Source organism: Lucilia sericata, unplaced genomic scaffold (genome assembly GCF_015586225.1).
Source record: "Lucilia sericata isolate MDLA Ls3-8-SP2 unplaced genomic scaffold, ASM1558622v1 Contig000974F_arrow, whole genome shotgun sequence".
In the NCBI taxonomy this organism is placed as follows: domain Eukaryota; kingdom Metazoa; phylum Arthropoda; class Insecta; order Diptera; family Calliphoridae; genus Lucilia; species Lucilia sericata.
Window position 1 is genome coordinate 63,362 of NW_023994957.1, and position 22,394 is coordinate 85,755.

The following is a 22,394-nucleotide window of genomic DNA, read 5'->3' on the forward strand; positions in this document are numbered from 1 at the left end:
CAATTTTTAATAACAAATTTACACATGCTTTACCTCTGAGGATTTAGCGCTTGAAGAAGTCTAATAGCTCACTTATTTCTTTTAGCTGACTTATTTCTAGCGGAAAAATTCTCTCTGTTAGGACACTTATGGGAATAGTTTTATATTGGTCTGAAAATAAATTTAAAATGAATTTCCAGCCTTTGTTTAAAATGTCTTGTGAAATTCGACTCCATGCTGAGTTTAAAAAATAATTAATTATATCTTTTAAAGATGACATCTTAATAGTACATAACAGATCTATTTTTTTTCCAGCAAATGTGCTTGCGAACTGATAAATTTAAATGAATTATAAACATGTACCTATTTAGGTGTTAAAGGTACAATAACATAAAAATGTACATTGCGTAAAAGTTCAATTAATTATTAAAATTCAAAGAAAGCGAAACAATTTTTTTTTGCATATCAGTGTAATTAAATTTACTTAAATAGAAAAATATAATTTATATTGTTATGTAAGACATTATATACGATTTTTTAACTGTATTTCTAGATGTATGCTGATTCAGTACCGTATCCAAGTGCTCAAGTAGCTGCGGAAGAAATTTTTGATTCTGGCCTAATTCCTTCTGACACAGATTACCGAATTTTTTCAAATTTTGGTGGTTTACCGGGGCTTGATTTTGCCCACATCATCAATGGTCAACGCTATCATACAAAATTTGATTCATTAGATTATTTGCCGCATGGTAGCATACAACACACAGGATGCAATATATTGGAGCTAACAAAAGCAATAGCAGATTCAGATGAGTTTGGTATTGTCCAAGTAAGTATTTAATTTTTAATAATCCAATCCTATCTACAGTGTCTCTCATAAGTATTCGAATTTAGGTAAACTATGAAAAGAAACCAAATTGAATAATATATTTTGTGTGAAAAATAAATAAATTAATTTGTTATATTGTCTAGATAGTCCTTAGTTTTGATATCACGCCCCTTAAAACTTGAAAACTTTACATTTACTTAAATTAGTTGTGCTTTTTTTAAAAAAGTCCATGAAACTACTTCACAAAAGTATGCGAATTTTTCCTGTATTTCATATTTGATCATATTATACGATACACAAAATCTAGAATCGCATGGTTTTATGGTTAATATTGTTTTAAGGGGTAACTATCAACCGCATGGATATATTTTTGACCCATTTGGTCCACAATTTTGGGGGATTTGTACCCTCTTTTCATGTAATATCATTAAAATGGCAATTTTTGGCTATATTTGTAATGTTTTCACCCTTTTTCCAGAGATAAAACCAAAATTTAATATTGGAATTTAATAGAACCCATAGGGTATCTAAAAATAATATTTTTTGTTATAAGGATCTGTACTTAAACGTTCCAAGATGAATTTTTGGTATCGTTTTTCAGTTTCTAATTGAATTATCTGGATCATAAGTCCCTTTTCGTACCTCTAGGGACGATATTTTCCGACAAAGTTGTCTAGTGTATATTCATGTACATATTGGCACTAATATATTTTAAATTTTCAATATATTATAGCGGTATACAACCCCAAAACATGCCTTAACAAAACGTCATCCTATATAGTAGATTTCAGTTTTTACTACTCGTAACTTTCACGCTTATGTTGCCCGTTACAATAACACTGTAAGTCCAAAATTTTGGTTTTAATTTGATCATAATAAATAATATTTAAACACATATCAACATTTTTGAGTTAGATCATAATGATATCGTGCCGTGCAGCATGGAGGCCATTGGTATATAAAAATAATGATTTTACTATTTTGAATGGTGTTTCTTCGAGGCATGTTTTGGAGTTGTACACTTCCACAACACATTGAAAACTTAAAATGTATAAAAGCTGATATCTAAAAGAATATATACCAGAAAACTTTTCCCGAAAATAGTTGATCCTAGTATTATAAAAATGGACTTAAGTTCCAATATATTGAATTAGCGACAGAAGAATGATCCGAATAATTTATCTTGGAACGTTTAAATACAGATTCTTGTAACAAAAAATATTATTTTTAGATACCCCAAGGGGTCTTTTAAGTCCCAATATCAAATTTTTGTTTTATCTCTGGAAATAAGGAGAAAAATTTACAATTATGGCCAAAAATCGCCATTTTAATGATATTACATGAAAAGAGGGTACAAATTCCCCAAAATTGTGGACCAAATGGGCCAAAAATATATCCTTTCCGTGGATAGTAACCCCTTAAAACAATATTACGCATAAAAACCATTCGATTCTAAAATTTGTGTTGCGTATAATATGATCAAATATGAAATATAGGAAAAATTCGTATACTTTTGAGAGGCAATTTCATGGACTTTTTTTAAAAAATCCACAATTAATTTAAGTCAATGCAAATTTTTCAAGTTTTAAAAAGCGTGATATCAAACATAAGGACTATCTAGACAATATAACAAATTAATTTATTTTTTTTGCACACAAAATATATTATTAAATTTGCTTTCTTTTTATAGTTTACCCAAATTCGAATAATTATGAGAGACACTGTATATAAGTAAATATGGATTTAAAAACAAAGACAGCAACTCCACTTTTGTTTTTCGAAATATGTATGTAAATAAGACAAACCATCCTGTTTTTCTGAAGACACTTGTATTTAAAATTTTTTTTTTTATTTTTCATTTTACAAAAACTTAAAAAATAAGTAAAGCAAAAACTTAAACATTTCTTTCAACATATTTTTGAGAAAATGTCAGTTTGTTTGTACAATTTACACAAGACTTACATAATTGAAACAAGTAAGAGTGTTATATTCGGCTGTGCCGAATCTTGCCGAAAAGGAATGCTTCCTTATAAATAAACTTTGATATTTAAGAAATTTTTTAGGTTTGGTCAACTATGGACAGATCTTCGTCAAATTTCCTAGAACGATTTTAGTTTAGGTTATGAGCGTTAAAGTAATTTTCTGAAGGGGACCTTATATGGGGGATAGGGTCAATTATGGATCGATTCTTATAAAATTTTACAATGATATTAAGGTTCCTATGAAATATGTTCGTGTCGAATTTCATCGCTATAGATGCTTTTTTAAGGCAGTTATGAGCGTTAAAGTTATTTTCTGAAGGGGACCTTATATGGGGGGTAGGGTCAATTATGGACCGATCGTTATAAAATTTTACAACACGATTTAGGTTTCTATAGAATATGTTCATGTCGAATTTCATCGCTATAGATGCTTCTTTAAGGCAGTTATGAGTGTTAAAGTAATTTTCTGAAGGGGACATTATATGGGGGGGAAGGGTTAATTATGGACCGATCGTTATAAAATTTGACAAAGCGATTTAGGTTTCTATAGAATATGCTCATGTCGAATTTCATCGCTATAGATGCTTCTTTTAGTCAATTATGTCATTTTCTGAAGGGGTCCCTATATGGGGGATAGGGTCAATTATGGACCGATCCTTATAAAATTTTACAATGGTATTAATTTCCTAAAAAATATGTTTATGTCGAATTTCATCGCTATCATTTAAAAAACAAGTAAGTAAGTCGGCCAAGTCCGACTATGATACCCTATACCAGTTATGAATATTTAATGTGATTTATTTTTCATAATAAAGCATTTGTTTTGAATATTACCTTGATTCCGATTTATTTAAGCAATTTATTGACGAAAAACTTATTTTCTAAAAGAGACTTTATATGGGGGAAATGAGCAAATGTGGACCGATCCCTTTAAAATGGGCTGGATAGATTTGTATTTTTATAATATTTATATAATATACTAGCTATACCCAGTGTGCTTTGCTACCCTAAAAGGAATGTGTATAAATATATATATAAAAATCCCACTTAACGATTTTGAAGATTCTAACTACAATAGTTTTCAAGATTTATAATATGTTACATATGAGAGATGTCAAGCAAATTATTGCCAGGACGCCAGTTTCTATCTATCGCCAATTTCTATCTATCTATAAAAAATTTGAATAATATAAGAGTTTCCAAGATGCACGAAATTTTGTATTTAATTCATATATGTTGTGCCAAGCCACCCATTGAAAGTCCGCCCGTTATGCTCTAAATGCTCACATGAATTTCAAAGTTTTTCATGTAAAATTTGAAGATTCTAGCTCTAATAGTTTCTCAGATATACGAATTTTTCTATTTGAGCTTGAAGCCCCCACATGGAAGTCCAAAATGTTCAGATGAAAACTAAACTAATTTGTGCAAAATTTTATAAATCAAGTTCTATTAGTTTCCCGCTTTTTTTCCTCCAAAATGTTCAGATGAATATTTAAGTTCTTTGTGCAAAATTGGAAGAATTTAGTTCCATTAGTTTTCCAGATAAACGAATTTTTGTCTTTAATTAATATGGGAGGTGCCAAATTATTACCCAAAATGTTTAGATGGATGTTAAAGTTATTCGTGCAAAATTTGAAGATTCTAACTATAATAGTTTCCAAGATAAACGTATTTTTGTATTTAATTTATATGGGAGGTGCCACGTCCCCTAATGCTAGTCCGCCTACTTTTTGTCCTAAATAATAATATTGACAGTAAAGTTGCTCTGACAATATTTGAGGAGTCTAACTGTTATATTATCTAAAATATACGGATTTAATATTTTCTTAATATGGGCGTGGCTCCTCGCCCACTTGGAATTTAAAGATAAAAAGTAATAGGCTACTTATTCCAGACGTACAGTAATATTGTGAAAATTTTAATAAAATCGGTTCATCCGTTTAGTAGTCTATATATGTATATATATATAATATTTGTCTGTGCTAAATTTCATTGCAATAACAGTGCTAAGAAATAAATTCCGGATATTCAAGTCACTTTCTGAAGGGGGCTTTGTATAACACTTTGTTGTGCGAACTTTATACACTCCTCGCCACTTGAATAGCACATATATACATTTTTTTCAAAGCTTATATTTTTGGATCAGGAATTTCTGGAAAGTTGTTTTACAATGAGGGGCATTGTAATACTTTTTGTTCTGAATAAAATGTGATACGAATGGTTGTCATATCTGTAATATTTGATTTTATATTATTTTTTTTTTGTACATTAACCGAAAAAAGCTACTGTTAAAAATTCGTCACTTGAATAGAACATCCCCCAGAAAAAGTGATTTTATAACAACTTTTTTAATTAAAACTTATTAATTTAGATTATTTACAGCGATATAAATTAAACTAAGCTATTTTATTAATGTGTTGAACCTCCTTGGTTGACTAACACTTTACAAATCCTGTTTGGAAGTAATTCATATAGCTTGGCCATGTAATTCAGTTGTACTGAGCTCCAGACTTCTTTAATTGCATGGATTAGTTCAGGAATTGTTGAATACTGTTTTCCAGACTCATAAACATTCTGGCCAACCCATTCCCACAAGTTTTCTATAATGTTTAAGACTGGTGAATATGGAGGGCAGCTCAACAATTCAACATTTTGGAACTCTATATAAGATTTTACGATCCGGGCAGTGTGGATCAAGGCATTATCTTGTTGTAGGATCCAAGGGCTAGGTCCATATAGGTCATTAAAAACCAAAAAATGCGTTTTTTATTAACCAAATGTAGTTCTTAGCATTTACACTTGAGCTTAAAAACTTACGCTCGAAGGTGCCATAATAGGAAATTGCTCCCCATACCATGATATATTTTTTACAGATTAATGGCAGATTTTTTAGTTCAAAATTAAACATAAATTAGTAATCATCAGGGCCGCCTTTAGGTGTGACCAGACCCCAGACACAAAAAAAATTTAAAAAGAAAAACTCAATTTTAAGTATGTTATGTTAGTTTATAACTTACGGCTAACTTTTTTTAATAATTTTGCAAGTATCAAATGGTTTTAGCATATCCACCACTCAAAATTACGAAAAATCGCATTATAATTTCAAATATAGATATCTTATTTTTTGTATACATATTTTTCGTCAATTAACAAATAGTTATCGATTTTTAACTCAACTTAATTCTTAGTAAATTTTGGCTAGGGGTATAATCAAATATATTTACATTTGTATATAAGTATGTACCATATTAATTAAGGTTTATTGTAATACAAATTAATTAATTTTAAAAATACGTCACCAAATAAAATATTTAAAGTGGTTATGACAACGTTCTTTCGGGACTTCTTTTCAGTAAAATCTTCTATTATATCTTCAAAGTCAATTTCTTAAATAATATTACTACCTATGTATACAAAAAACAAGTTACATCGCCGTCCTTGCAACGGTGGTTCGTAATTAATTTTTTATTCTCTTAAGCATTCCATTTGTAATCATTAAGGAAAGTAATATTCTTGTAGCAACTTCAAAAACCTCGGTTAATTTTGCTATTTACTTTAAGTACTGCCTCAAATGAAAACATTCAGACTTCAATTCCTGCGTATTAACGTCTTCGTGATAGATTTTTTAAATTGCAGGCTCCTTACATTTTTATTATTTGTTCAGACTAAATTGATATTAACTGGGGCAGAAAATTTTATTTATTTTCAATTTATACAATTGTGCGATTTTTGTTAATGAACATATAATGTGACGATTATAGCAATAAATGTATTTAACCGGAATTTTTTCTTTGCTACTGGACTGATGGCTTTTCATAAAAATGCATGTGTTTTTATTCGAATTGTTTTTCTCTCGGAGTTGGCATTGTAGCCTTCTTTCTAAATAAAAATAAAATGATAATATCCATAGTGAAAAATTGCAAAAAACTCTACGGATTTATATATCTAACGATAAGTGTTATTGATGAAGGTGGGAGAGGTTTGGTGTAAAATCGACACTAATAAAATAGTATTTTTTACAATAGTTTTTTTTTTAATACTTGTTGACCCAAAATTTTCAAGAAAAATAAATTCAATGCCTGGTACAATTTCATTTCATTAATTCGAAAATTTATAAAAGTCATGGAACCTATTTTCCAGTCATTTCACTTAGATATCCTGTATTCTAGTACCACTTATTGACAAAGGCCCTAATTGAGCAGTGCTCGTTATGATCCCTATCAGAATCATTAGACTGCGCCTATACAGTCCTAAAAGTATCATGGTAACACTCTCTTCAATTGTTGGCCGTTAGGGCTTTGATATTTTACAATTCATAATATCTATGACAAGGTTTAAAACTAATTTTGCTAGCTCGTCCGCAACCTCATTACCATGCACACTGCAGCGCCCCATTACCCACCACAGTATTATAGCAAACAGTCTCATAATGTCCCTAAGAGCATTTCTACAATATACCAGGTACTAATATACCGTTTGACATACAAAGTTTACCGGTGTTCCGGGTCTTCCCCGTCGACCAATTACTTTTCCAGTGACGAGAACTTTTGAGGAATCTGCCTTTGCCATCTTGGACAAAAATTCAAGAGACCTCAAAGTCCCATTCCTGGCTATCACACGGTTTCGTTCGGCCTGGATTATTAATACCTCAACTCAAGAATTCTGGCATGAAGGTAAGTAAGGGTACCGTCTCCGTTCCACGTAGTGTCCAACACCCCAACATCCTGCTCCCTGACTGCGACGTGCGGATTGTCCTTATCTAGCAGGTATATCGCACCATCAATCGTGTTCCTTCTCTCATTCTATTTTGTTTTTAAATTTTAGTAATCTATTTTATATCCCACGTTTAACACATTCACACGGTCGATCTATCAAGTAATACTTAATGTTGTTGTGTACTAGCTAGCCCTACAGGCCCTTGACATCGCTACCACTCACCTTGACATTAAAAGTGCGTTTATAAGCCCCTAATTAACTGCAAAGTTCTTACAACATAAATGGCGAGACAAATTGAATAGCAAATCCTATCATCTTGTCTTGATAGTGGGAAGTAGTATAGAAAAACGCATATCACACTCATTATTTTGAAAAGATGAGTAACCTTTAAAACCATGACATCCTGTAAATAAAGGGTGAAGTTTATTTTATCAATATCAATCCCCTCTTCAAATATATTTACATAAAATACATTCACAAAAATTAATTAAAAACTACCTGCGCGTACCCAGCGTTGCCCGTGTTTCTTATAAAATTAAGAAAGTGTTATTCTATCTGTAATGACTATACTTTTTTTAATAGATGTCAAAATTTAGCATATAACGATAAAATAATTTATATTTTTTTGTTTAATACTTAAAGTCAGTTTCTGGACAAAAATGTCCCTTAAAAATTTACAAATTGAAAATGAGCTTTAATTAGGAAATTTTGACTAATTTGTAGAAACATTTAGGAAACTTTTTTTGAGAAATTATACTGAAATCAGCATTCTCAATCACTGGTAGGGAACTAATGACACTTTCAAATTAGTTGTTTTATTTTTTCCACGTGCAGTTGATTTAAAGAACTGTTCAGTTTAAATTCGGTCACACTGTACTTTGAATTGTAGTGCCCCTGGTGCATAGACACAAAAGGCTTCTGGGCATTTTATTAACTACAAAAATACGTACCATTAACCGTACAAAATTTCAAGCGATTTTCTTTCTATTTGAAAAAGTATAGGCAATTGAAGAAACTCTGAATCGATTATGAAACATTCAGCACAAAATTATGAAAAATTTGGAAGATTTCAAATTCCTTTAAAAATAACAAAATTAATTTTTTTTCTGTTCTAATAAATATGAAGAATCCTTGAATCTTGACAGAGAAAACAAAACAAATTTAGATTTGACAAACAATTTTGAGTAGTTCATTAAAGAGTAAAACCACCGTTTTTGTCTTATCATTGTTTCTCAAAAATACATCCATTTCTACAAAAGTATGTTTAAACATATTATTTTTATTCATTAGCTTTTATGCATCCACACTAAAGTTTTGACTGAATTTAGACACCACTTATAAAATCCGAAGAAATAAAGGTCAAATATCGTTAAATATACAAAGCAGATACCCAAATAATTTTACTTATTAAAATATCCACGTCTTCCTCTAATTAAAAAAAATTCGGAATTTGTCAATGGTAAATGGAAAATGTGTGCTGGAGTTATTCAAAATTATTATTTAATTTGAAAAGCTTAGAATAAATACGGCGCTACATTTTTTTTGGTGGATAATTTTCTAAAAGTATAAAAATATATCGAAAGATCAATTTATCCAAATTTTATATGAACAATACTTTCTATGCATCGTTTGAGAGGTCTACCTATATACGATTTGCAAAAGTTTCGATTTCGGGACACTCTAATGAGTACTCAAATACATATCTTCATGGTTTTTTAGATTTGAACTGCATTTGAAAAATGGCAACCGAATTTATATCAAGATAATTTTTGATGGCATATTTACCTGATCATAGATTTTTATTAACAATAAATTAAAATTTTTTATTTTTGATATAAAACTCGATTTGTATGGAAAATATGAGTGATTACTGATCTTTATTGTTATTTAAAGTAATTTTTTAAAGAGTTATATAAATAGAAATTTTAAGGAGAGATATGAATGATTTTCTAGATAGATTTAGGTGTTATAAAAGGAACCACAGCCGTTTTAAAATTCGAATTTAAGTGAAAATGTAATACGAATATATTATTTTCCCTATTTTAGAAGCGGTTTTAATTTTTCAGTAATTTTTATTCTGCATACAAATGTGGCATCGTAGACATTCATTTAAGATCTAATAAAGATTCTGTTTTAAAATAGTTATTTTCTGAGAATATACAGCAGATTACAGGTTTTGAAATAAAAACAGTTTTCCGGTGGAAACACTTTAGATGAAAGTCGATTTTTGATAATATATTAAATTGAATACAGATTTTTATTTTACGTAATCGTAAGGTTAGTTAAGGATCTACAAACATATAAAAATAAATTTTTGATTAAAAATTTAACTAAATAATAATTCTCAGATACTATGAAAATTACATATACAGTTGGGGACAAAATTGTTCATAAAACAACCAATATTAAATATAAATAACTTGCTTTTTCTTATTCATTGTTTTTATTGAAATTTTTTAAATTGATTTAATCTTTACATTATGCTTTAATAAAAAAAATATAAACTAACAAAAAATATTAAATTCACTTTTTAAATTTAAAAAGGTTTCACATGTTAGCTGTGAACAATTATGACCCTTGACGAAAATCCTTACGTTTTTATTAATATTTCGTGTGCCCCCCTCTTGCAGTTTTAACAGCTTTTATTCGTTTTGGCATACTATTTACAAGATTTATTAGCACCTGTGGGTTAATATTTACCCACGCCTCGATAGAACGCTCCCAAAGTTCATTGATGGTTTTCGCAGGGTCTTTTTTAGCCAATATTTTCCTTTTCAATATTGACCAAAGGTGTTCAATCGGATTTAAATCCGGAGACTGGGGTGGCCAATCTAAAAGTTTAATCCCATTTTCTTCAAACCACTTTTTAGTAATTCCGGCAGTGTGCTTCGAGTCGTTGTCTTGCATGAAGATGTCATCCTGACCCGGCTCTAAACCAAATATATCCAAACTTGGCATGTATGAGTCTTCAAGGATTGTAATGTAATCTTTGGCACACATTCTGCCAGTTATTCGGCGTAGTACACCCAACTGGTTTCCACGAAAACAGCCCCAAGCCATCAAAGATCCACCTCCAAATTTCATTGTGCTTGTAATATTTCGCTCTTGGACTCCAATTCTTTTATCAACCCATGCCCATTGGCGCCCATCAGACCCAATACGGTTGATTTTTGTCTCATCTGACCAAGTTACCTTCATCCAGTCGTCTGTCGTAAAATGCTCGTACTTTTTTGCAAAAGCCAACCGCTTTTTTCGATTTTGTTCGCTTAAATAAGGTTTTTTAAGTTTTGTTCTTGGCGCTAGGCCGCTGGATTTTAAACATCTTCGAACGGTTTTGGAACTTATGTTTAAATTATACTCTTGGTTGAGTATTTGTGTGACTTCAACAGCTGTATTAGCCTCACCAGACACAATCAATCGACGAGCTTCTCGAGCATCGGCAAGTGAAAGTTTTTTGGGACGACCACATTTATTTCCCGTGGAGTTTAAACTATTCTGATTCTTTATTTTATTCACTAACCCTATTGATATATTATATTTTTTAGCGATTTCGCGATATGGGACACCATCCATTATGTCTTTTGCCACATTTTGTTTCAATAGGGGAGTTTTAGCTTTTCTCATTATAAAAGGCTAAATAAATTATTTAAAAGAGTAGTATTTTATTTAAATAACATTAAATAATGTCTTTTACTTACGTTATTAAAAAAATACGAATTTTGTTTTTTTATTTTTTAAAATTGAGAAAAAGATCTGAGGTTCAAAAATGTTCACACACGTGGATATAGTTGTTTAATTTGTTTTTGGTAAAAAAGTAACGGTACTCCAAAAAAATGTTGCCATACAATAAACAACATTGTGCCAGACTACATAACACAAAATGGGTTGCCAGACCTAAGTTTGTACAAATTGTTTTTCTAGGTATATCTTTAATCTTACTTTTTGTGAACAATTTTGTTCCTAACTGTATATCATGATCTTTAGCATTATAAATGTAACAAAAAGTGGACAGAAAAAGGTCATTGCATTTCATTATAGGTGTATTTATTCGGATTTGGTGTATTAAACATTCTCTTCCTCAAACACTGTATGTTGCCACATTTCTTGAAAATCGGTTCATGTTTTTTTATATTTAGCCTAGAAATTTGGTGTTATAGCAGTTATTCAAAAAGTGAACATAAAAATGTGCGTATAATCCAATCAATACCATGTATAGTTTTTTTATACCCTCCACCACCATCAGTGGTGATAGATGTTATATATAACTTTGTCATTCCGTGTGTAACACCAAGAAATATTCATCTGCGACCCAACAAAGTATATATATTCTTGATCCTTATGAAATTCTGAGTCGATTTAGCTATGTCCGTCTGTCCGTCCGTCTGTCTGTCTGTGTAAAACACGCTCACGTTAAAACGAAGCAATAAAAATTCACGAAATTCACCCAAAACATTTCTTATTATTCAGTTTGGTAGTGAAAATCAGTAAAACCGGTCCACGACGTAAAAAGTTATGATGTTAAAAAATGTCAGATTACCTCGAAAAAAAAGAAAGGTGTATATTCACGGATATAAGTTTATCGTTAATAACTCCCTCAAATATATCGGTGTCAACACAAAATTTTGTACAACGTAGATCTCAGTCGGTCCACAATTGGTCATAGCTCCCATGTAAGGTCCAATTCCAAAAATCACCTAAACGCACATATTTCATTGACAAATAAAGGTTTTGTGATAAAATTCGAGCCGAATATGTTTTGTGTACATACAAATCATTCTACCAAATTTCTTTTCGGATCGGTCCATTATTAGTCATAGCTCCCATATGAGGCCCACTTCCGGAAATCACTTAAACGCACATATTTAATTGTCAAATAAAGGTATCTTGATAAAATTCGACACATATATGTTTCGTCTATATAAGAATCACTCTACGAAATTTTTTTCGGATAAGACCATAATTGGTCATAGCTCCCATATAGGGTCCACTTCCGAAAATCATTTAAACGAATATGTTTCATTGATAAATAAAGCTATCGGTATAAAATTCAACTTGAATATGTTTTGTATACGTATAAATCATTCTAACAATTTTTCCCCGGATCGGTCCATTATTGGTCATAGCTCCCATAAGGCTCTCTTCCGAAAATCATTTAAACTCACATATTCATTGTTAAATAAAGCTATCTTGATAAAATTCGACACAAATATGTTTTGTGTACATACATATGAATCACTCTACGAAATTTTTCTTGAGAGGACCGTAATTGGTCATAGCTCCTATGTGATAAAAATTAGATAGTTAAATGGTTTTTAATAAAAAGTAGCTTGCTGGTGGAGTGTATTTAAGATTCAGCATAGCCGAATATAGCACTCTAACTTGTTGACTTCTGAGGTTAGACCTATTAAATGCCAAATTGTATGTAAATAAGTTTATTAGTTATGTAGTGAAAGAGTAAAAAAAGAGTTTCATATATATTTACTATTATATATTATAGGTTTTGAAGATGTAATGTGTCGTACTGTTCATTCCACAACATTCATCATAACAGATTTCATGAAAATCGGATCAGTAGTTTTTTGTATGCCTGAACTTAAATTTGGTTTAATAATTGTTTTACAAAAAGTTGGTGTAAAAAGGGGCGTGGCGTCCGATCCTGAGATTAGACCTATCGGTTCAGTAGTTTTCTGTAAGTCTCGAATGAAAATTTTGTATAACAATTATATAGAAAAAAGTGAGCATAAGAAGAATCGTGACTTCAAATCATTATTTTATTTTGTTATTATTATTTTATTATTTTTTTTTTGTTCTGCTTTAGAATAGATCTATTAGTGTTCTAAATTTCATGTAAATCGTTTCAGCAGTTTGTTTGTGCGTGAAAGCGTAACAAACAGACTTTCTCTTTCATATAATTATAGGATAAGATATAGGTAAGGATAGTTTTATAAAAAGTGGGCGTAGAAAGGGGCGTGGCAACGGGTCAAGTTCTTATATATAGCCTATAGTTCTGTCTGAGCTTATACCCATCGGTATGCAAAATTTCAGGTTATCGGTTTAGTAGTTTTTGCATATTGTGATTGCAAAATTGGTGTAATAATTGTTTTACAAAAAGTGGGTGTAAAAAGGAGCGTGTCATCCGATCAAGATCTTATATTGCCTATTGTTCCTTTTGGGGTTAGACCTAGGGGCGTGGTATCCGATGAAGATCTTATATAGCCTATTGTTCCTCTTGGGGTTACGCCTATTAGCGGTCCAAATTTCATTTCAGTAGTTTTGCCGTGAAAGCGTAACAAACAAACACACAAACAAACAAAGTCTGTTTTATATATATAGCATTGTGATATCGTTCTATCATCTTTTGTATTGATTTAAGATCAAAAGTTTTTGAAGATATTGTCAAAGTTTTTACTAATTGTCACTAATTTTCATAAAAATATTTGAAATTTGTATTAAAATACAAAAACAAATTGTGATAATTAGTAACATTTTTTGTTATTGAACATACATAGTGTGTTAACTTATGATAGAATCCGGATTACCAATGAGTCTGTAGACTGAACTAATTAACTCATGAGGATATATAATACTACGTTCACATGATGCAATTATTCATCATTCACGCTCTCATTCGTCATTCAGCCCCCAATTACAAACTGAATTATATGATTGGTCATACACAATTTCAGCTGCTGTACGTAATTCAGTTTGAATTACTTACGAATTACGAATGAATGAGTGCCATCTCTAATTTTTATCGGATATTTATCATAATCAGCTGTTTGTTTTCATTTGCTGTAGACAAATAAAAAATAAAATTGCAAAAAATACAAATAAATAGAAAATATATTACTTAATTTGTTAAAATAATGTAACAAACTTATTTTTGTATTATACACACATGTATTCCAAAAAATAAAATAATGAATGAAAAAACAACAACAACATGGCGGTGAACTGTTTAAACGAATTACGAATGTGTCGTAGAAACGGGTTAATTGGCTATTGTAATTCAGAGGCCGAATTAAGTAATTCAACTGTTCGTGTGAACTTGGTATAAGATATCGTTGTAATGGTACTAAAACACTTGAAGAGTTGTAGCAGATTAAAAGTCAGATATGCAATTTTCGGCGTTGGATTCGATAACAAATCGAATAAGAAATAACAAGAACCAAGAATCAGCTTATTTAGTTACAAATAACATAATAAGACAAAATAATGTAAAATATAAATACCTGGGAAGAGATATTATTTTTCTAGTACAACAATAATCTGTTTTTGAAATTTGCCAAACACCTCCAAAATCTTGAGATACGGGTATAAAAACGGTTTTGGACAATTAAGTACATACTTATAAGTCAGTAACTTAGTTGAATCTCAGCCAATTAAAGTTTCTCAACAGATTTAGAAAGTAGAAGCTGATGCTTTTTGTACCCTCCATCAAAAAAGATAGAGGGATAGATGGATAAGGATCTTCCCATAATTGACCCTACCCGCCATTTAAGGTCCCCTTCAGAAATTGACTTTAAAGTTCATAACTGAATAAAAAGGCATATATAGCGGTAAGATTTTAAATTAACATATTTTATAGGAACCTAAATATTTTTTTCAAATTTTATAAGGATCTGTACATAATTGACCCTAGCCCCCATATAATGTACATACCCTTCAGAAAATTACTTTAACTCTCAGTACTGCCTTAAAAGTTCGGATACAGCGTTAACACTTGACGCAAATACGTTCCATACAAGCCAAAATCTCTCTACCAAATTTTTTGACGATCGGTTCATAATTGACCCTAAACTCCACATAAGGTTCCCTTCAGAAAATTACTTTAACGCTCATTAATGGTTTAAAAATACGAGTATAGCGATGAAATTCGACATTCATAAATAAGTTTCTTACACGACAAAATCTCTCTGCCAAATTTTATATAAGGTTCCCTTAAAAAAATACTTAAACGCTAACTGTCTTAAAAATGCGAGTACAGCGAAGAAATTCGAGATAACTAAGATTATTACAAGCCAAAATCTCTCTACCAAATCTTATGAAGATCGGTTTATAATTGATCAGAAAATTACTTTAACGCTCACAACTGGCTTAATAATAGCAGTGTAGTGGTGAAATTTATCATAAACAAGTTTTATAGCAACAAAATACTCTAAAGGCCCTATTCCGAAAATCACTCTGATGTCTTTATTAATTTCGAATATATCAAATAAATGAGAAGACCTTCCAAAATTTAATTTTACGGCACAAAATTTTGATGGTGGGTATAGAAGATTCGGCATGGCAGAATATAACACTCTTACTTGTTTATGATAGATATGATGTTGAAATATGTGAGCTTTTCATAAGCAAACATTTTTTTTATTTTAGTTTTGCACTGTTTTCCAAGTTTGGAGATGTTTTTAATCATTATTATATATAAGAATCATACCATTTATTAATGTATTAGAAAACTATGCCTTTTTTTGAATAAAACGCAACTTTGTTTATAAAAATCAGTAAACACTTGACTATGTTATTGATCTTTTTCTTAATAAAAAACTTGCAAGAAGAGCAAAAACCAAGAGCGTAAAAATGTTCTCTCGTTGCAACTTTTACAAGTTCTATTTTATACGAACAATTTCGCAAATATAAGTTTTACATATATCACGTAAAAAATTGATAGACCGATCCAAAAATCACTTAAAAGCTCATCACTAATTATCAAATAACGATATCCATACAAACGTTTACTCTTATATTGGATTTATATACAAAAATCTTGTTGTAAAAGTTTTTCACGATCGTTCCATAATAGCTCACATTCAAGGTCCCCTTCCGATTCCTACGACTGCAGATGCTACCACATTTCTGTTGACAATTAAATTTTCTACATTTTAGTTGAAGATTATTTCTGCATATCATTAATTGTTTTCGAGCTATATTCGTAAAATAAAAATTTTTGTGACCTTTGACCGCCAATATTTTGCTTAGCGCACACGATATTTACGTCGTTTTTTAATATCTTATTAATAATGGTAGATATACACAAAATTCCGCAGCAAAACCTGTTTCTACATATATTTGATCAATTAAATTATAATATAAAAAAGCAATATAAAATCATCTAATAGGTGGAGGGTTTTTAAGATTCGGCTCATTCGAATATACTAGTACTCTTTCTTGTTTATTTTTGTAATAATAATATAATTGTAATTTATCTTTAAGCCTGCTTTTGACGGATCCTCTGTTTATTATGATATATTTGGGATTTACTTCGTCACATATTCTGGAGATTTTGCAACCGTTTTTAATTACATTATTGTAATTTGTTCGGTTTTATTGCCGTATATCGTACTGTCCAGAGCTACCAAAGGAATCAATAAAAAACATTTAAGATACGAAATATTTTTGGGCTTTCTAATTAAAACGATCAGCTTAGTAACATCATGTGCCTGTTGCTATGCTATTGCATATGATCTAGATGTGATGGGAAAACCAATGACATGGTAAGTGAAATTAATATATATGTATGTACAGTAGGGTTACAAAAATTTCACCTATTTCCTTATAAAAGGCAATACTAAATTAATAATCGTGTTCGCGAGTAATTGTGGCAAAAAGAAGTTCTGCAAAAAATGTCTGCCCATCTGCTTATTATTTTTTGACAACAGCCAAAAAGTAAGATTGTGTTTCGTAATATTTGTTAAGCCTTTAACGCACAAAACTAATCCGATGAGTTTTTATTGTATTTAATTGTTATCGAAGGATATTGCAGGATAATATCCCTTTAGTCATGTAATGCCACCAAATTCTGAAAAAGAATTTAGTATTCTATGGAAATAACCACTTATTGTAGCTGTGAACTTCAAAGTAGGAAATACATAGAGACAAATTTAAAAAATAATATTGGGGCACCGGCGACCCATATGGGATTCAGTCATAACCCAAAGAATATGATTTTCAGTCTTAACCCAAATGTAGTCACTCCAGGTTAAACTTTAATAAATATATGCCCCTATTATGGTTTACAACTCAACTCTTCTTTAGTTGAAATTTTGCTCTTTGGTATTATCGATAACAACTTAAAATTTAAAGTTGAAATTTATTACAACTTTTTTGAAAAAAATTACAACTTATCAAAAGCAGTTGTAACAAATTACAACTCAATTGTTTAGAATAAATTTTTAAAATAAAACAAACTAAAGTTTTTTCTTTTTAAATTTTCTTAAATTTCATTAATCACTGATTTCAAGCGAATTTACAATAAAAAGATGTTCAATACATTTGTCATTTACGAAAAACAGAAATTCAAAAACTTTTCACTTAATTTTATGACAAAAAAGCACTTTTTAGGTTGGCAACATCAACACAATTACAACTGAAATTGGTTGTAATTCATAATACCAAATATAAGTTGAGTTGTTCTAAAGTTGAGTTGTTTCAATTTCAACTCAACTGAGTTGAGTTGTAAACCATAATAGGGGCAATAATTTTGTGGAATTGAAATACTATTTAATAAAAAACAATTGTTACGGAATTGTATTTCATAAAATTTATTAAAATTAAAACTCCGTTTAATAATTAAAAGTTGTTAGTCCTCTTTTACATAGAGACTTTTGAACCCTGGGACTTTCTCAATTTTCTTTTACATGCCCTTTGTAAAATCTTGATTTGTGCTGATGTTTGTAACATACAACAATATTCGTCCACCTTAAAGTATACCAATCGGCTTAGAATCGTTTTCTGAGTAGATTAAGCTATGTCCGTCCGTCTGGCTGGCTGTCCATGTAAACCTTGTGCGCAAGGTACAGGTCGCAATTTTCAAGATAATTGGATGAAATTTGGCACGCACGTTTTATTTGACACAAGGACGAATCCTATTGAAAATGGTTAAAATCGGTCCATTATTTCACCTAGCCCCCATAGAACAGAACCCCCCGAAAAGGGCTTCTGAGCTCATAATTATGTTTAATGTAGAGGTATATTGATAAAATATGGCACAACTAAGTTTTATAGAAGTCTTGATGACCCTGCCAAATTTCATAAAGATCGGGCCCCATTTGACCCTAGCTCCCATACAAAGTCCCCTTCAGAAAATTACTTGAATGTCATAAATTAACTTACTGTGAGCGTCAAAAGAAACTGTACACCAGTGGCATTTATTTTTAAACTTTTATTTTATTATTTTTTTTATAATGTAACTTAAAATTTTTTTAGTTTTTATTTATTATATGTCCTTCTTAAACTTTTTATTAAAAAACAAAAACAAAACTTTAACAACAACAAAAAATATATAACAAAAACAAATAAATCTTCAAATTCCACGCGTCAAAAGAAACTGTACAACTATTTTGTACAACAAATAATAAGCAATTTTACAGTATAAACCTTCCGTTATTTTTTTTATTTTCTTTCATATGACAATTTAAGCAATATTAACTAATTATTAAAGATATTAATAGATTTGGTTTTGTCACAAGCAGTTCAAACAAGGAAACTTTTGTATTTTTTAAAAATGGGCAAACAAACTTCTTTGGATGTTCGTGAACTTGTGTTAAAATTTTACAAAGAAGGCAAATCTTTACGAGAGATTGGTGTAATCATTGGACGAAGTCACAACACTTTAAAAAATATAATTGATAAGTACCAAAAATTTTCAAATTTAGAAAATCGCCCTAAATCTGGAAGGCCAGCTAAACTAAACAGTACTCAAATAAGGTCCATTGTGCGACAAGTGAAGAAAAACCCAACGGAAAGTGCTGTAAAAATATCCGAAAATATTTCAGAATGCTCCGGTATTAGTGTCAGTGCCAGCACAATACGCAGAGCCTTACATGCAAATGGACTGCATGGACGAGTTCCAAGAAAAAAGCCATATATTTCACCAATCAATCAACGTCGGCGTCGGGAGTTTGCCAAAAAATACGAAAATCAATCTAATATATTCTGGAACAATGTGCTTTTTACTGACGAAAGTAAATTTGAAATATTTGGTAAGAAAAAACCAGTTAAAATTTGGAGAACGAAAAATTCTGAATTCGATCGGCAAAATGTAATGTCCACAGTAAAGCATGGTGGTGGGTCGGTGATGGTGTGGGGATGTATGGCAGCGAATGGTGTAGGAAATTTGGTATTCATAGAAAATACTATGAATAAAACAGATTATCTCAACATTTTAAAGGACAACTTGGCACAGAGCGTTGAAAAATTGGGCTTGGATCGAACTTGGGTCTTCCAGCAAGACAACGATCCCAAGCATACTGCCAAAATAGTAAAGGAATGGCTGCTTTACCATACTCCAAAACAGTTGGATCATCCCCCCCAGTCACCCGATCTCAACCCCATAGAACATTTGTGGGAACATCTGGATCAACAAATAAGAAAAAGGGAAATTACAAGCAAGGATTCCCTCAAATCAGCTATAATGGAGGAATGGCTGAAAATTTCCCCTGAAGTTACTAGAAAACTTGTGGAATCGATGCCCAGAAGACTGCAAGCTGTAATAAAAGCAAATGGCAATCAAACTAAATACTAATTATTTTTAACTAACGTTATTATTTTAATGTAGAAATAATGTACAGTTTCTTTTGACGCGTGGAATTTGAAGATTTATTTGTTTTTGTTATATATTTTTTGTTGTTGTTCAAGTTTTGTTTTTGTTTTTAATAAAAAGTTTAAGAAGGACATATAATAAATAAAAACTAAAAAAATTTTAAGTTACATTATAAAAAAATAATAAAATAAAAGTTTAAACATAAATGCCACTGGTGTACAGTTTCTTTTGACGCTCACAGTATAAACACAAATATCGCGATGAAATTCAGCACAATAAAATATTATGTAAATATAAATATATTCACAAAATTTTATCGGGCTTGGTCCATATTTGCCCCTAGCCCCCATATAAAGCCTCTTTCAGAAAATTAGTTTTTCATCCATAAATTGCTTGAATGTATCGGAACTAGGGAATATTGAAGATAAATGCTTTATTATGAAAAATAAATCACATTTAATATTCATAACTGGTGTAGGGTATCATATGGTCGGCCACGCCCGACTATATTATCTTACTTGTTGAAATTATGAGTGTAAGAGTTGCCATTTTTATAATTCTTAATTTATTGTTTTAAATATTTTATAAATGTATAAATATAACATATAATTTCTAATTATTATTAAAAGTATCGGAATAACGGATATTTTGCGACAAAATAAACTTCACTATTGTACATTTTCTTATTTTTATTTATTTTCATTGTAATTTTTGAAAATTTTTTGGAAATATTGATAAATTTCTTTGATATTTGACCAATTTTAACGCCGGCGAATATATTTTGCATTAGTATAACACTAATCAATATAATTTACATTATTAATTACTTAATGGCATTATATTTAACCAACAAACTTTGAAAAAGGCAAATCGAATGATTTTGTCCATCAATTGGTTGACAGACGGGCATTTCCAAATTGTCTAAAAATAGTGCTGGCCACTTGGAATATTGTCAAATATTTATAAATGCCTAGATTTTAGTTTTTCCCAAAATATAATGGTTTAAACATTTTCTGGGATTTTATTTAAAAATTTGTAAACGCTAAAATTAGAATTTTTAGATTTTATTTTAAAAGAAACCATAATTAGTTTTCGCTATCAACCTAAAGTTACCGAAAAAAGCTTTATCTGAGAAAAAAGTTGTTAAAAATCTACTTATTGTTATTATTAAAGAAGGGTCGAGCCTACAATAAAACTCGTATAGTTGTCAATGGTTTATTAAAGGTGTTTTAAGCTATTTGGCGTTTATGAATACGGTTTTCTTGAATTTTGCCTAAAATTGTTTAATAAACCTAAAATAGGTTTTTATAAATACAGCCGATAATAACATTTTAATATTCATAACGTTTGAAAAAATTATTTTTAAATTTATTGAAATATGTAAAAAATTAAATTATTGCAAATGGAAACACTAATTCATATGTGAGAGTAGTTGCACACGATATTTACGCTGTGAGAGCAGAATAGAAATAAAGCAACTAGCAAAATCACGAGCATGAAGGAAAGCAATGTCGAAAAAACAGCTCAAATTACTGCTCAATTATTCGTGCGTGTCTTGCTACTTTCCTACCTTTGCCTACAAACTCGACACGCTTGCGTGCTCACTAGGGTGATCGATTATTCGACATTTTCCGAAAACCGGGTTTCGAATAGTTCGAATAGTTGACATTTAAAAAAAACTGGTTAACTGGGTTTTCATTATAAATATCAAAATCTATTTTAATTTGAAACAAGTAAGAAAGTATAGTCGGGCGTGGCCGACCATATGATACCTTACACCAGTTATGAATATTAAATGTGATTTATTTTTTATAATAAAGCATTTATCTTCAATATTCCCTTGTTCCGATACATTTAAGCAATTTATGGATGAAAAACTAATTTTCTGAAAGAGGCTTTATATGGGGCTAGGGGCAAATATGGACCAAGCCCGATAAAATTTTGTGAATATATTTATATTTACATAATATTTTATTGTACTGAATTTCATCGCGATATTTGTGTTTATAAGTTAAATTGGGACATTCAAGTAATTTTCTAAAGGGGACTTTGTATGGGAGATAGGGTCAGATGGGGCCCGATCTTTATGAAATTTGGCAGGGTCATCAAGACTTCTATAAAACTTAGTTGTGTCGTATTTTATGGATATATCTGTATATTTAACATAATTATGAGCTCAGAAGCCCTTTTCGGGGGGACCTGTTCTATGGGGGCTAGGTGAAATAATGGACCGATTTTAACCATTTTCAATAGGCTTCGTCCTTGGGTAAAATAAAACGTGCGTGCCAAATTTCATCCAATTATCTTGAATATTGCGACCTGTACCTTGCGCACAAGGTTTACATGG

The 22,394-nt window shown here is 30.5% G+C and overlaps 1 protein-coding gene across 1 annotated transcript in view; it reads left to right on the top strand.

Moving 5' to 3' along the window:
• Positions 1–22,394, top strand: part of LOC119609392 (endoplasmic reticulum metallopeptidase 1-like) — a 114,724-nt gene that overhangs the window by 40,144 nt on the left and 52,186 nt on the right. The window contains exons 6-7 of the mRNA XM_037964150.1: positions 533–808; positions 16,720–17,000. Coding sequence (XP_037820078.1) covers positions 533–808; positions 16,720–17,000 — 557 coding nt within the window. The remainder of the gene's footprint in view (positions 1–532; positions 809–16,719; positions 17,001–22,394) is intronic.